At 43.3% G+C, this 16,085-nt stretch overlaps 1 protein-coding gene across 2 annotated transcripts in view; it reads right to left on the bottom strand.

Moving 5' to 3' along the window:
• Window positions 1-727: 727 nt before the first annotated feature.
• Window positions 728-16,085, bottom strand: part of FIG4 (FIG4 phosphoinositide 5-phosphatase) — a 103,541-nt gene continuing 88,183 nt past the window's right edge. The window contains exon 23 of one of the 2 annotated variants that reach the window (XM_037065034.1): window positions 728-1,222. In XM_037065034.1, coding sequence (XP_036920929.1) covers window positions 1,045-1,222 — 178 coding nt within the window. In that variant the 3' untranslated portion in view covers window positions 728-1,044. The remainder of the gene's footprint in view (window positions 1,223-16,085) is intronic. The other variant, XM_037065035.1, reaches the window with a different exon arrangement.

Here is a 16,085-nt window from a genome sequence, read left to right as displayed (position 1 = left end):
GGCCAGCTTCCCCTTCTCTGGCCACTCTAAGCGATTTCATTCTGACCACACAACAGCAAATGCCTCTTGCCTATTATTTTGCCATTTTTAATCCTGGTTTTGTGAGGCATCAATCAAACATGCCTATTATCGGAGGCTTATCTTTGATCTGCAATGTAGCATCTTCCACAGAATCCCAGAATCTTGGGTTTCTTCTCTATTTTATTTATGAGGAGGGAGAACTGAAACAACTCTGGGGGAAAACGGCATAGACATAACGAGATCAAGTCATTAGTGTTACACAATGCAGGGAGCTGTCCACGTGATATTTAACAAGACAGCACACACCATGTGTGCGCATGATGAGTCCATACCACGTACCCCAACGGCACACTACGAAGCTATACAGATAACTAATTTTAATGTTTTCTTTCTACATAATTTCATATCTTTAGAAACACCGCAACAATAGTTCACAGAACTCCTGTTTATTCTTTCCCGGATTTACGACAACTAACACATGGCCCTATTGGTTCCTCATTCCTGAATCATTAGCACTTTGTTGACGTCTTATCCCTTTATCCATAAATATTTCGGGGCTTTCAGCATAATGAATTTTTTATCAAAACACAAAGTTAACACACAAACCATCAGAATAAATAAAAATATGTTAACTACAAAGAAAAATAATCTGAGTTCACTTTGCACAAGAGAGGAATTCATTGGTCTGTTTTGGTTCCTGTGCTGCTCCCGGGCCCTCCCATAGCGCCTGGCACACAGCGGGTGCTCCATGAACACCTGTTAATTTCTCAGTGTGACAGTGTGATGCGATACTGACCACATTTCTGAACAAAGTATTTTTAAAATAAAGCAAAGGCAATGGCAGCAAAATAGTCAGTCATTTCTTTATTACCTATGATTTATAATTAGGAAAAAAACCCCAAATTCCTTCAGATGTAAAGGATAAAGGACTGACAGGAAATTAAAATGAGGCAAAGCAGGTTACGACAGCAGAAAACTGACTTTGTTGGTCCCCCTCAGGGCCACCACGGGCCCACTCTCCCTTCACAGGTAGCGGTTTCTGATGTATTCACGGTACACAGAAGTGTCTTCTTTCCCAAGGGGCTGCATGACGCCTTGACTGGCCTGGATGTGGGCCTGGAAGATCTCTGTAGATTTTCTGTCTACTCTTGGAGGCTGGACTTCATAGATATTATCTTGTGAGAAAGCTGAGATGGGTGATCTATAAAGGAGAAGAGAAGAGAGGGCTATGTTAGAGAAAATAAAGTGAAGGACCACAGCTCCCCGAGGTCTCAAAGTGTTTGAGAGCTGCTGACCTTGAACATGCGGACTTAGAAGTAACAAGGGGTTATCATGGCCTCCTCTGTCCCTTCTTGGTTGGCTTCCTCCTCTGCCTGGAGGGCAGAGTTGGAGCACCTGCCCGGGACGCCGTCCCTGAAGCACAGGCTGAGAAGGCTCCCCCTCTGCTCCCAACGCTGTGGGCACACCCGTGTGTGCGCCCCCATCAGGCCCCCTCAGGACCGGGGAAACTCCGTGCTCCTTGGCCACACGGTAGGCACTCAATCATTTTTTGTGTGTATATATTCTCTGCATCCTACAACTTTAGTGATTTCGTTGATTAGCTGTAAAAGTTAATAGTTTTGTAAAGGAAGATTTGGTAGGAATCAGAGAAATAGAAAGTATTAATGATTCCTACCTCACAGGTGATGCGAGGAGTAAATGGGTGCATATGTGAAAAGTGCTCCTTTACCATAGTCCTGGCACACTGAGTGCTCAGTCAATGTGAATCATTGCTCCTGATTTCAGGTGCATAATTCCTTATCTACAATTCTCAAACCCTAAAAGTTTTCATGGCTTTATGTTAGTTTGCTGGCAAAACCTGATCCAATTGAAACTCACTTGGAGGCACATCCTAACATAAACTGGCAATTCTCATCCCACTTCATGTGAACAGTAATGTGTTTAACTACCAGACAAGGCCTCGGATCACACTTGTTACAAGGCATACGTACCACTGTGGTATGCCAATCTTTCCCAAATTCTGAATTCTGAAACACATCTGGCCTCAGTCCTTAGGATGAGGGATTGGTTGTGGATCTGTCACAGGTAGCTTCCTTCCTTTCTGAGGTGATTTGAAAAGCACCCAAGAATCTCTCTATTCAAAAACAACCTCCTGTCCCCACCCCACCAAGCCTGCTGGAGTGCTTGAAATTGCCACCCACGCCTTAGGGAAGGCGCTGTCTCCAGAAAGCCCGTGTCAAAATGCAGCCTGGTATCTTACACGCCCTCTCCTCAAGGAAGGTCGAGCACTACCAGTTATTACATTCTTAGTTGGAGGCAGGTCCCCGAGGGCTGAGTCAACCAAGTCAGGTGTGATGCAGAGTAAGTATGTGCACAGTGTGGGTGGAAGGTCAAGGGGAGGCCACCAATGGGGGAGGGTGGTAATTTAAAAAGACATTGTGAGGGCTTGGGAGTGCAAAAACAACACACCGGACCCCTTGGCCCAGGGCTGGGAGGGTAGCCCTCCAACTCGGGCACCAAGATCACCAGGGAGAAGACCTGTGGAACCCGCTCTGCTGGCTGGCACCTAGGTTTGCTCCTGTGCATCTCAGCAGAGGAATCAGGAAGACAGCCTGGGTGCCTGGCTATTGGGGTAGCTGGGACCCCTGGAGCTAACCTCAACTGTTTTCACCTCTATAATATATTTCAATTCAAATTTGGTATACCGTTTATGAAATACCGGCATTTTTTTCAAAGCACTCCGATAATCTTACATCCTCACTTAAGTGAATGAAAACTGAAGGATAAAATGATTTACTCAAAGTTATAAACAATTAATGGCTCTGCTGAAAGAATCCTGGGACTCTGAATCTCAGCCTGCACTCCTGTGTGGTGGTGGTGCTTTTCTCCAAAACACAAAAGTCACAGTTGTTGCAGTGCCTGTGGCTGACACATTATGATGGAGAATAATTAGGATGATTAACATGTGAACTCAATTTTCCCTCACAAAAAACAACACAGCAACTCTACAGTCACTTACATAATTCAAAGTGAGATGCTAGAATCCTTTAATGGTTGATAATATTCAGATTGAACCATTTTAACCTGACCTTTAAAGAGGAGGCTCTGTCAACGTGTTCAGAGAGTCTCATCAAAGCGCCAGCCGTAACAATGCCTCCTGAGCCACACCCGCTATACCCGTCTAGTATCTCCTCCTTCTCAAATCTCTTTCACATGTAATCATCGTATTTAAATTTTGCACCCATCTTGGAGACAGGAAGCACCAGGATTATGCTCTCCATTTTGCAGAGGAGACATTTAAAATCAATTTTTAGATGGCGATAGTGGTTCCTGTCCAGCCTTTGAGGCCAGACCTTTGTCCGGAGCCCTCTGGGCATTAATGACACCCTCTCTGGCTGCAGTCACACCAGACATCGACGTAGGGAGATACGATCTTGGAACTACACCTTAATGCAGCTGAGAAGGAAAGATGCCAAATCACCCAGTCACTGCTTTGTCCCTCAAAGGCTTCCACTGAAGACACGGCAGGAAGGCTGCAGGAGGTGACAGGACCAGGGCCCAGTGACTGTCTGACGATGGAGGGCCGGGACAACTGAGACTGGAGCCACAGGCCAGCCACTGCCACGTAGTGCCCCGGGTTTCAGTGAGTCAGAAGTCCTCACCCTTGTTCTCAGTAAATTGCTTCCCTGCCGTGTGGAATGATGGGAAACCATTACACACACTCTAACTTGAAGTGCCCGACATTCACCTTAAACGGTATAGAACTGAGTGGCAGGTGTGTTCAGGGCTCTGACACCACCTCACTGTAATTTCAGAGCAATGCAGGGAGTCAGGAAATGCATCAACCGTCCCCATGTCCTTTTTACTCTTCTAGGTTCAAATTCCATACTAAGTAACAACATTGAAATGTTAAAATGTTTATTAATGGATAGAAGAAAAAGCCAGAAAAAGGCTTAAGGCAAACCCATAATCAGAATGAGTTCTTTGTAGTCTTAAGGCAGTGTTTGGTTCTCCAAGTGTGGTCCCCAGGCCAGCAGCACTAACATCGCCTGGGAACTTGTTAAAAACATAAAAACATAAACTCAGTAGGCCTGCTCCAGACCTACTGAATCAGAAACTCAAAGGCGGGGCGGGGGGGTGGGGGGCAGGCAGCAAAGGTGTAACAGTCCTCCAGGAGATTCTGACACTTGGTGACGTTTAAGAATCTGTGGTCAAAGACCAAAATTATCTAAAATAATGTATTTGTGGACAATGAGCAGAACTGAATATTTTAAAGCAACAACTTTCTTTTTGAATTCTATACTGTCACTAACCATACATGGAGAAGGCATAATTTAACATTTAATTATAAAGATAAGCTGCAATATTAGATTCATTACACATTTCTTAATGATTTCCCCATTGACTTACATATATCCAAGGTGAGAGAAGGATGTAAAAACATCCAAGACCCCCACAGGGGCTGCTGTTTGGCATTTTGTCTCTGCAGGCCCTGAACAGAGATGGAGGTAAACCCAATAACATTTCCAATACTACATGGGATTGTCTTTTTTATTAGCTTAGATGGCATTTGTTTCTGAATTTAAAAAACCAAATAAACAAAAAAACAGTATTTAAACACTAAATGAGGTGGAAATTGTGAGACTGTTTTTTTTTATTCATTCCAGTAGAGTTGGCTTATTACCGTATTCGGTGGGGAAAAAGTGGATCCACATATTTCTCTCCTGACCATAAACAGAGGGGAGATGACTTTTTTCTAGCTTCTCCTCACAGCCCCCAAAGGCATATGACCTCCGGCCTTGAATTCAAATGCTAGCTGTAATTCCGGAAATAAAACACTACAATCATAAATTTGCAGTCTCATCTCTCCTTATTTACAATACCTAGTTCCATCTTTAAGGAGAGCTCTGTATCTCCCCTCAAGGAACGTTACAAGCCTTATTTAGAATAATGTATTTGCCAGCTCATTCATGGGCTGCTTACCCCACATTGCTGGTGCGCTCAGACTCCGGGGACGAGTGACACAGCCTTAACTGCAGTCCCCTCCACAGAAGAGCAATGCTTCAGGAAGAAATCCATTAGACACACCACCTATTGCTACAGAAAATCTTACTGGTGCCCTTTCATGCTCTTTCTTAAATGTGGCATTGCGTGCTCGGTTAAAATCTGACCACATCTGCTAATAACTGTATCTTACACTTGGGTGCAGAAATGATGTTTGAGCCCCTTTTAAAGTTCAATTCCTGAAGTATTTTTCTGACATATGCCCAGAAAATATTTAATTGGTCCGACTGAAATGTCTTCTGAATTTGGTCATAAAGAATAATTATTTCCCCTTTTACTCCTGCTAAAAGACATGAGTCTACACACACGAATCTATACACACAGAAAATGTTATGAGTCTAATACAGGACCCCCAACAAAGTCCAATTATTTCAGTCTTACTGTGATTGAGAGCTAATGAACATGATAAAAATAGTAAACAAGTCTGATTCCTTCAAACGCAAACCTCTCCAAATCCGTTTGACAGCTGCTGTTACAACGGGTGATTGGACTGGCCTCCAGTGGAGCTGCTGCCAGGGAGGTCAGAAATTTCACAGGCAGGTTAAAATTCATTAAAGCAAAGATGACGATAGTGCCGGTCCCTAAATAAACTACCATTCCAAGGGGCAAAAGGGGTAAGAAGGAAGTGAAGAAAAACATTGGGGCCACTCGAACAGAAAATGTACAACCTTGCAGACAGGGATGCATATAAGGCCCATCAAAGGCTCAGCAACAAGGAATCTCAACTCTTAGAACAGTAAGTTATCCTCACCTGAGGACACGCTTATTGATTTAGACAGAGGGGAAGAGAGGGAGGGAGAGGGAAGAAAACACTGATGTGAGAGTGAGACATCAATCGGCTGCCTCTCACATACACCCCAACCTGGACCAAACCTGCAACCTAGGCGTGTGCCCCGATCAGGAATCGAACCTGTGACCTTTTGGTGTATGGGATGACTCTCCAACCAATTGAGCCACACCGGCCAGGGCAAACAGAGTCAGTCTTTAAAGATTTTGATAAGAGAGGAATAAATGGCATTTTGGTTCCTGAAAGAGCATGAGGATGGCAAAACTCTCACTGCGCGTGTTTCTCAAACACTCATCTGCCTCTGGACTGTGAGGGAGCCATGCTGATGCAAGGTGTGTGGATGGTCTTGCAGAAGTTGAGGATTTTATGCCAACGCCTAAGCAATATCAATAACGCAGAATAATTATTTACAGATAAAAGTGTAAGTGACCTTAATATATTTCAAAGAAATGTATGCATTTGCAATTTCCAAGGCTGCTAACCTCTGTCTTTAACTCATTTGCCATCAGATACTCTAAATGAAAATTCAGTGAGTACGTGTGCCTACACACATAATGGATATATAATATCTATTAATATTTATGCCTATATACACTAATATCTTACATGAAAGTATTCTTTAAACAATGATGAGGAAGGGGCAATATATATGTATTCCCATGTTCACCACAAAGTGATGTACTTCAAATGAATCCATGTGAACTCACTTTGACGATGTCCATTCTATTGTGCAGACACTGAAACAAAAGTATAGTTGACGAGCATCTGGGGTAATGGAGCCAATGATTCTAGATAATGTATTAAAACACTTACTATTTCTTAGATAGAGTTGGAACACCATGCTTTTAAAAGGTACTGTTTATACTGTTATATTTATATATATTACTGATACACACGCACATACACTCTATACACATAAGAGCCTTCGAGGCTGTCATAAGCTTGTTAGAGGGGGAAGAGGGCAGAAGACAGTAGAGCCCTTAGTCATATAGTTCTGCATCTGGCTAATCAGGAGGCGCTTTATACAGCAGGAGAAGTATAACTTGACTTAGGGATGTTAAAAAAATTGACTGCCTATCAGCTACACTTTTCCTGAAGCTAATGGGAGATGGCTAGCACACCAAGGACCTTACTCCACTATCCAAGCAGGGTGCTTTCCTCCTTCTTGCCTAATGGAATTTGAGCACAGCTAATACTAATGGCAGTTGTATGTTTCCCATTCTCTCCCTTTCTTTTCTTCCCTATTTTTTAAAGATTGTGTTTATTTTAGAGAGATGGAGAAGGGAGGGAGAAAGAGAAGGAGTGAAACATCAATGTATGGTTGCCTGTAGCACACCCCATACTGGGGATATGGGCAGCAACCCAGGCATGTGCCCTGACTGGGAATCAAACCAGTGATGCTTTGGTTCGCAGGCCTGTGCTCAGTCCACTGAGCTACACCAGCCAGGGCCCCATTCTCTTCCTTTCTGAATGAGAGTTTTTCCTTCCCTTTGCCATTGCATGATGGGCGCAGACAGGCAGTCTTTTTGCTTACAGGTCACTAGATTAGAAGTCTCATCTGGACCTGATAAAGATAACTGCAAAAACCTTGAGGGCCTGGACTTTGAGCAGAATGCAGTAGCTTAGCGGGGCGGTGTGGGGGGAGAGGATATGAACAGATTCTACTTATAGCAAGAGAAGTATGCTTGGATAACTGGATAGCTAGAGGAGCAGAATGTGACAAATAACAGATTAGATTTCTCAGTACCCACTTGAACTCCCCTCCTAGTGTACAGAGGCTCAAAAAAAAAAAAAAAAAAAACCACCCCAAACAAAAAAACCTGGACTCCCTTGCAATTTGGGTTCAAAATGTGACTTCAGCTCTATCCACCACTGGTACTACAGAAGGCTAAGATCTGGAACTGAGTCATATGTGAAGAAGCAAGATGTACAGTATCTGTTCTGAAGACTGTGGCAAACGTGACATGTCCCTGAGTTGGCCACTGCAGTGGCAGCTTCCTGATGGGGACTGAGGTGGCTGGTGTGGCAGCCAGCAGCTGCTGTGAGAGCTTCCTGATCAGGGCAGATGCAGCAGCCACTCCGACAGTTTGCCATATGATTTTGAGAGTTGTTCCTGGAAGCTTGGCCTATAGCCTATTTCTCTGGCCCTCTAGTGATTCTGAACCTCACCTAAAATCTTATAATAAATTACTCTCCATTTAATCCACCTCAAGTGGATTATTTTTTTCTGCAACTGACCTCTGCTCAGCCAGCCAATGAGCAAGCACAGCCAGCTCAGCTCTCCCTGGCTTTACCCGGGAGCAGGCAGGCCGGCTCCGGGTGACCCCGGCCCCTAGATGGCTCTAGTGGGAAGGGGCTGGTTCCAGCAACTGGGCACACATGTTTGTTGCCCAGGGAGGTAGGAGGGACAGTCCACAGCAAGCACATATGCCAGTAGGTGTGGTAGTACTTCAGTGCTTAATGTCTTAGCCACAGTCACTAATATTTTTATTGGTCCAGATACGACAGAATGACAGTGGTTTTACACTCTCTCTGAGACCTGTAAAATAAAAATGTTCTTTGTGTTTCTAAAAGAAGTTTTGGTTTTAGAGAAATAAAGCAGAGTGACTTTTGGACTTGAAATAGGTAAAATGCTTCCAATTTAGGGTGCACTTTATAAACTTTATGGTTTCCCTCCCATCTACAGAGTGTATTATCATGTTATAAAATGAAATGCAGTTTTTCTCTGTTCCAGCTGTGTTTTCATTGCGAACACCGGGGGAGTGGCGGGGAGTGTTCAGCTGCATTGTTTTGTAGGTTACAACTTGGACATTTCAGCCCTTGTTTAACGAGAGAACACTTGGCTTTGAGCCACTGGCCACGGGGCCTGGCTGTCCCGCACAGCACTGGGTCTGTTCTGCTGGTAAAGGACAGGGTGATATCAAGGACATAACAGCTGCTCTCAAAGGGCAAAGAATGAACTGCAGTGCCCAGAATTATCCTTTCCTCCTGCCTGTGCACAGGCCCCGGCTCTCCCTCAACCACCAAACACTTACGCTGTGACCTTGAGAGTAATGGGTCCCTTTTCTCCTCAATTACCTACAACAGCAGCAGCAATGGCCTGTCAGTCCTGGAGACTCAGAACAATGGGTTGCAGTAACGGTCGTATCCGCCACGTGAAAGTGGTGACACACTACTTACTGGTACTGATACATTCTTCAGGCCCATTCAGGTATTTGGACAAAGGAATTTCCCAGATGATGTACAAACGACAACCACTGAGTTCGCCATGACACATCATCACGTCATCTCTTTGACGTAAACGTCATCTCTTTTCTCATAAACCTTTTATGTTAAAGCCACTTTAGATTTATAGAATTGTGTGCAGAGTAGAGAGAGATCCCATATATCACACACCCAGTTTCCTCTATTGTTAACATTTTCCATTAGCACGGGATATTTATTGCAATTAAACAGCTGATACTGACACACTATTATTAACTGAAGTCCATACTTAGTTTTGACCTAAAGCCCTTTTTCTGTTCCAGGATCCCATCCAGGATGCATGACATCTACTCAGCATGTCCCCTTAGGTTCCTCTTGGTGGTGACAGTAGACTTGCCTTGTTTTCAGTGAACCTGACAGTTTTGATGAGTACTTAATGTGCATCTTTCTCAGAGTCGGCCTTTTTTTTTAAACTAACAATAAGAATCAGAGAGAACTGTCTTTCAGAAAAAGACATGATCAGTAGGATCATGAGCCTTTGAAACAAAATCCAACTGTTCTGAGTTTCGGAAAGACTGTGGCTTCATCTCAGTGTCCAGAGTGAGGAAGTGCTGGGTGTGCTGCCCAGCAGGTGTCCGGACAGCTGCTGAGGGGACTTCTGCGGTGAACGCAGGGGAGCAGGGCTTCCCCAGTCTGCCTCATCATTATACTCCAATGGAGATTTTGTAACGCACACATTCCCAGGCCTTAGGCCAGCTATAATGGATCAGAATCTCTAGTAGTAGGGTCCAGAATTCTGTATTTTGTATCCCTTTAAAAATAAAATAATAATGCTAATTTTGCTTTTAATATGGAAAGTTATAAAGAAAACACAGCCCATGGTGTCAGTATTATTAATATAAATGAAAGTATAAAGGTAAAAACTTTAAAGAATAACCTAAAGTCCAAACTGAAAAGGAATGCCTCTCCATATAATCTATTAACAATTTTTTAGGGCACTGATTGCTCTCTGTTTTTATTATTGTTTTTGAATGCTTTGGGATTTGTATTTCAAGTAGCTTCATAAGACACTCTAGTATAATGGGAAATTTGGAACCCACTACTACAGAAGAAATTCTCAAATCAGCTGTGCAGAAGTAGAATGTCCCCTTTTCACTGCCGATGTCCATTATAACATCATAAAGCCCTGCTCCTCTCCTTCCTTCCTTAAGTAAAGCCTTTAAATGAGGCAGAGTAAGGAGAGAGGCTGTGACAGCACGTGGGGAGTCAGAGCCCAAGGGGGGTGAGAAGGACAACCCAACAGAGGACAGGTCGAGGTGGGAAGTTAAAGGCTGTGGGGTGAGGAGGGCATCCGTGCAGGGTGTAGCCTGAGGAGGCATGTTGGAGCCTGAGCAAGGAGAGGTGGGTGTGGGTGCCCGTGTGGAGAGGTGACCCACGGCGATGGGATGGGTGTCTATGAGGGTGGGTGACTCTGCCATATGGTCAGAGCCTGGGTGGGGGCAGCCATGTTTGGGAAAGGGTACATGCACTAGTGACGGGAGGCTGGTTATGTATGTGGGAGTTAACCAGGTAAATACAGTGAGCCAGGTAAATACAGGAGCCCAGCTTCTCACTGCCGGAGAAGGAAGTGCTAATACAAAAAGAGAAAGACAGAAACAACGCTGGGTACCCTGCAATTAGAGGTGTCAGTGTGAGCTTATGGACTTACATAAGCAAGTATTTATGTATGTATGTATTTACCTACATTTATTTATATTTTATAGATATTTATTTTATATAATATAAAAACACATATGTAGTATATACTTACATATACATACATGTATGTATACATTTACAAATAACAGGTCTACATAAGTTTACATATAGATGTGTGTGTAAATGTGCGTATGTCCTATGAATGGGCCTGGGAACAGCAGAACTCCAGTGGCACAGGCATGCCTAGTGACCACATCTTAACTTTAATACCATTTTCCACTAAAAAGAACCAGGGATCTTTAGAAAAAGGACTGATTTCGGGGCTAGGGCAAGGAAAAGAACATGATGAGATTAGAACATCTTGTGCCAGAAATCAAGTAAGTGCTCAAAAAAAAAAATGATGAGGACATGTCTTAAGAACAGCAGTCAGATTAAAGGTACATTTGTGAAATTAGGGACAATTTGAACATCAAAATAAATAATGATAGCAACAAGTTACTCCCTGATGAATAAAACAGGAAACCAAGGTCTCATACTGAGAAAAATAAATAAATGAAAAATTTCAAAAAAAAAAAGAGCCACCACACCGTGGAAAAGCCCAACAGATAGCCCTGTGATCAAGAGATCATTAGTAATGGGATGAACTGGAACTGTGTCACCTGACAGGGTGCAATGAAAGGAAGCCTCCGTCACTTCTGTGACATTTCTGCCTGCAATCGGCATGTACCTTAAGCTAACAACACTCACCATGTCACAGTTTCTGGGGGTCAGGAATCTGAGAGGGGCTTAGCTGGGTGGTTCTGGTTCAAAGTCTCTCACAAAGTCAAAGTTAAGCTATCTGCCAGGGCAACAGTCAACTCAAGGTTTAATTGGCGATGAAGAATCCACTCCTAAACTCACTCAGCATGGCTAGCAGGCCTGTTTCTTGCTGGCTATTTGCCAGACGCTTCAGTTCCTTACCATTCGGGCCTACCCACAGCATGAAGTGCGCTTCCCCCAGAGCAAGCAATCCAAGAGACCACCTTTATAGCCTGATCACTTCCGAGATATGCTCTTGGTCACAAAAATCCACTCGGGTACAATGTGGGAGGACATTGCAAAGCGTGTGACTAACAGGAGGTGGGGCCAATGGGAAGGCTGGCTACCTCACTGACAAAGATTCACAACCTGCAGGTGATCGCGGCAAACCCAACCTGAGGGCCATTCTACAGAATAATGGGCCTGGCTTTTTCGAAGTGTCATGGTCATGAACATCCAGGAGGACTGGAGAGCTGTTCCCAAATGAAGGAGACTACAGACATATGACGACTAAATGCAAAGTGAGGTGTCAGATTAGAGCGTTTGGAGATTAAAGATATTAAAATGATGGGCAAACACTTGAATGAGGTTTTGGTAGTTTCATTGGAAGATTAGCTGCTAGCAATGTATTGATGCTAATTTTCTGATTTTACTGGATGTATTATGATTTCTTATAAATAAGAATGCTCTTATTTATAGGTAATACCTACTCAAGTGCTAGGGAAAGATAGGGTATGAGTTCTGCAACTTCCTCTCAAGTGGTTTGGGGGGAGAGGAATGTTCTTTGTTCTGTAATTACAGCTTTCAGATAATTTTGAGATGGTTTCCAAGTTAAAAATATATACAAGTTATAAAGACCTATGAAAGAAAATTAAAATGGTCTAAGTTAAAGTAGAAAATCTGAATTCCGTTAGGTAGAATTATACAACACTGCTGCTTTGTAGGTAAAAAAACATATGCATATTGGTAATTTCCTGTGGTTCAACTTATTACCGAAAATCTCAACACACCAATCAACATCAAAGGTAATGAAATTACGGATTTCAATAAAAATGCAAAATGCTTCTCTTTGCGCAGAACCCCCAGCATCTACGGCATCGGGAGCCCCGTCGCCCTCAGCACAGAGAAGCTGCTGTGGTAACTCACCCCTTAGAAACAGTGTCTTCCTTCCATACTCCTCTTCAGACGCAGTCCTGTCTGCACCCCTTCGCAGCATTTTTTTAAAGAATGATTTCTGTTCCCCATGTTCTTTTCACAACTTCCCGTCTTGTCCTGAATTCACTCCAAATGGGCTTGCAAAGTTACTGTCCTCGACATTTTCTCATCAGGGCCATCAATAACCTTCCTGTTGATTTTTCTACATTCCTGGACCCGGTAAAACCACATTTCTCTTGAGTTTCTTATTACCTTCTTGGCTTACTTCCTTGCCCCTTACAAGTCATCCTCCAGAAAGCACCCTGTCATCTTTTAGAGCCATGAGTCAGAGAATCCTACCCTTTACTGAAAACCTCCACTGTCTTCCCACTGGACACAGGAACAGCCTGCCTATGCCTTACTCCATCCATAGCACATTCCTCTGGACCTCTCGTTTAGCCTTCTGCTTGCTCCGCAAATACGCCAAGCTGGTTCCCACCCTGGTCTTTTGTGCACGTTCTCTCTGCCTTGAACAGTCTTCCCCAGTCATCTCTGGCCAGATGCCTCCTTTTCATTTAGGTCTTAGCTTAAATGTTAACTCCTCAAGGAGACTATTCCTCAAAGCCTAATCTAAAACAAATCCTTCCTTCCCATCACCCTGGTTTGTATTCTTTGGGCCATTTATCCAAACGTGAAATTGTCCTATTTATTAGTTCAATGTTTGTCTGCTTACTCTAGAACATAAATCCCCTGAGGCACTTTGTCAGGCTTGTTCTTTACCGTATCTCCAACGTCTCACACAGTGGGTACTTAATAAATATTTGGTGAATAAATGAATCATGTACTTTTTGGTGCTAAGGATCCCAACCATCAGATGTCCCAAGGCTGTGAGAATGACAATTACAGAATCTTAGAGATGACCTTCCTTCCGAATCATCTTGTCCAAGCTCAGATCAAATGAAGAAACTCTCCACTGCATGGCTGACAGGTTAACCAGCCTCTGCTTTCATACTCTCAGCAATGGGAGAACTCGTAACTTCTAACTGCTGGGATGGATACATGTCACTGCTGATACCTCCACTTACAGGAAAGATTCTTCTCTTCAGTGGCCCTAAATCTTCCTCCCTGTGTGTTCCACTTATTGGTCCCCAAAGTGACTTACAAAAGGCCCTGCTTCACAGGGCCTGTTGCTTGAGGGAGTGATCACATGACTTCTAATTCTCTTTCCAGCTATCTCAACACTTCATGTGACATGAAAAATTAACCAACAATTCACACGAGAAAGGTCTCCAAAATTTTAGCAGCTTAGTTTTATAAAATAAAACCTTTCTAAGCATTTTACCTAAAAAATAAAGCATAAGAGTGCCCTCGGGTATTCAGAGAACATGGTCTCATTTTTCTCGCTGTCTTTCCGTTCTCCTGACAGCCTGCTTCTCCACATCACACTCTTGCTGACACGGAGGAGACTGCAACAGTCATGGACAGCCAGGTCCACAAGCATCTTTCCCAAAGACAAGGGCTTGCCTTTTTCAGAATGTATTTGTGGGTTTATGTTCTCACTTCAAATAAATTTTAAATTTTAGTAAGATGAGAGAGAACTCTCATGATGTAACTGTTTGCTAATAAGCTTTGTGGCAAGGGCTCTTTGCTGAGGGCATTGAACAGTTAACTCTACATGTAAAGAAATGGTGTGGACCTTACTTCCCTTTGGACTTTCAATGTGTGTGTAGAACCGGAGGAAGAGCATCTGTTGTGGTGAAACAGGTGGCATTCTCGTGCAGACCTGCATCCTTCCCCGTGACTTCCTCCACAGCAGAGTAAGCACTGTATAAACATTACTGAATGAAAGAGTAGGTGGGTGAATAAAGGAACCAATGAGCCAGAAGATGTCACAACCAGCGCTCTAGTCCAAGCCCTCATTTTACAGAAGAGGGAGCATGGGAGGGATGGGGAAGGAGCAGACAGTATCAGATGTGTGGCCAGACCCAGGGCTCCCAATTCTCAAGACTGGGGTTCTTTCCACAGATTCACACTGCCTCTTTTATTGGGCGTCTTCGCAAAAGAACTGCCAGGCAACTGGGTAAGTATAAAGAACTTTTTGTTTTGTTTTATTTTGTTTTTCAATAACTAAGTCATTGTGAGTGACTTCTTCACACCCCTGTGTCTCAAAACAATTAATTTAAGCCAATCGCAGCCCACGGCCCTTGGCAGTGACAAGGTTAGGGATTGGCATGTGACCCAATCCTAGCCACTGAGTCGATGAGAAGTCGGCTGGGCAGGGTTTGGGACTCCTTACTCCTAAAGAGAAGACGCAAGGAAAATGTTCCTTTTCTCCTATAGGCACAACCATGTCTGAATACAGCCCCTGGACCTCCTGTAGCTACCCTGCTGGCAGGCTAAAGATAGGACAGAAATGGAGAGAAACTGGGCACTTGAATGATCCTGTGAAGTTCCAGAATCAACCAGTTCTGGAACCTGCTCTTCATGCAATCTCTCAGTGAAGCCAAAACTGTCCATTGTCTTATAGATCATACCAGTTGAGTCGGATGTTCTGTTATCTGGAGCAGAAATTATCTTAAGAGGTTCAAACAAGTTTTTAATTGAAACCTTTCAGAATAATAGCTGCTTCTTTAATTCCTTAAAGAAACATTACAAATAAACAAACATTTATTCCACCAGTCACGAGCGTCATCCTGCTGGCACAGACTACCCAAGGCTGCACTGCAGTAATGCCTTGGTTGCCTCAGCACTGCATCCGGACATAAATGGTCAAATATTCTACGCCTTTTTAGCCTTAGGACACTTTATACTCTTAAAAACATCACTGAGGACCCTAGTAAGCTTTGGCTTATATGGGGTTGTATCTACTGAAATTTACTGTATTAGAAATTTACTGCAGAGAAAAAGAAAAGACTCCTGGGTGGTTACAAGAGGAAAGCGGGGTCAGAGGGAGGTAGAAAAGGGTAAAGGGAGGATAAATGGTGATGGAAGGAGACTTGACTTGGGGTGTTAAACACACAATACAATATACAGATGTACATCTCAAACCTATATAATTTTATTAACCAATGTCAACCCAATAAACTCAATTCAAAATAAAATAGCAAAAAAAATTAAAATATGTATTAACTCATTTAAAAATAACAATAATAGCGCTGGCTGGTATGGCTTAGTGGATTGAGTGCCAACCCTCAAACCCAAAGGTCATGGGTTCAATCCTCACTCAGGGCACATGCCTGGGTTGCAGGTCAGGTCCCCAGTAGGGGGCACACGAGGGGCAAACACACACTGATGTTTCTTTCCCTCTCTTACTCTCTCCCTTCCCCCTCTCTAAAAATAAATAAATAAAATCTTAAAAATTAAACAAAAATAACATTAA

Source organism: Sturnira hondurensis, unplaced genomic scaffold, assembly GCF_014824575.4.
Source record: "Sturnira hondurensis isolate 20B ecotype Veracruz unplaced genomic scaffold, ASM1482457v3 Scaffold0015596, whole genome shotgun sequence".
Classification (NCBI taxonomy): domain Eukaryota; kingdom Metazoa; phylum Chordata; class Mammalia; order Chiroptera; family Phyllostomidae; genus Sturnira; species Sturnira hondurensis.
Note: the sequence above shows the minus strand (reverse complement) of the source record. Positions and strands in the feature narration are given on the sequence as shown.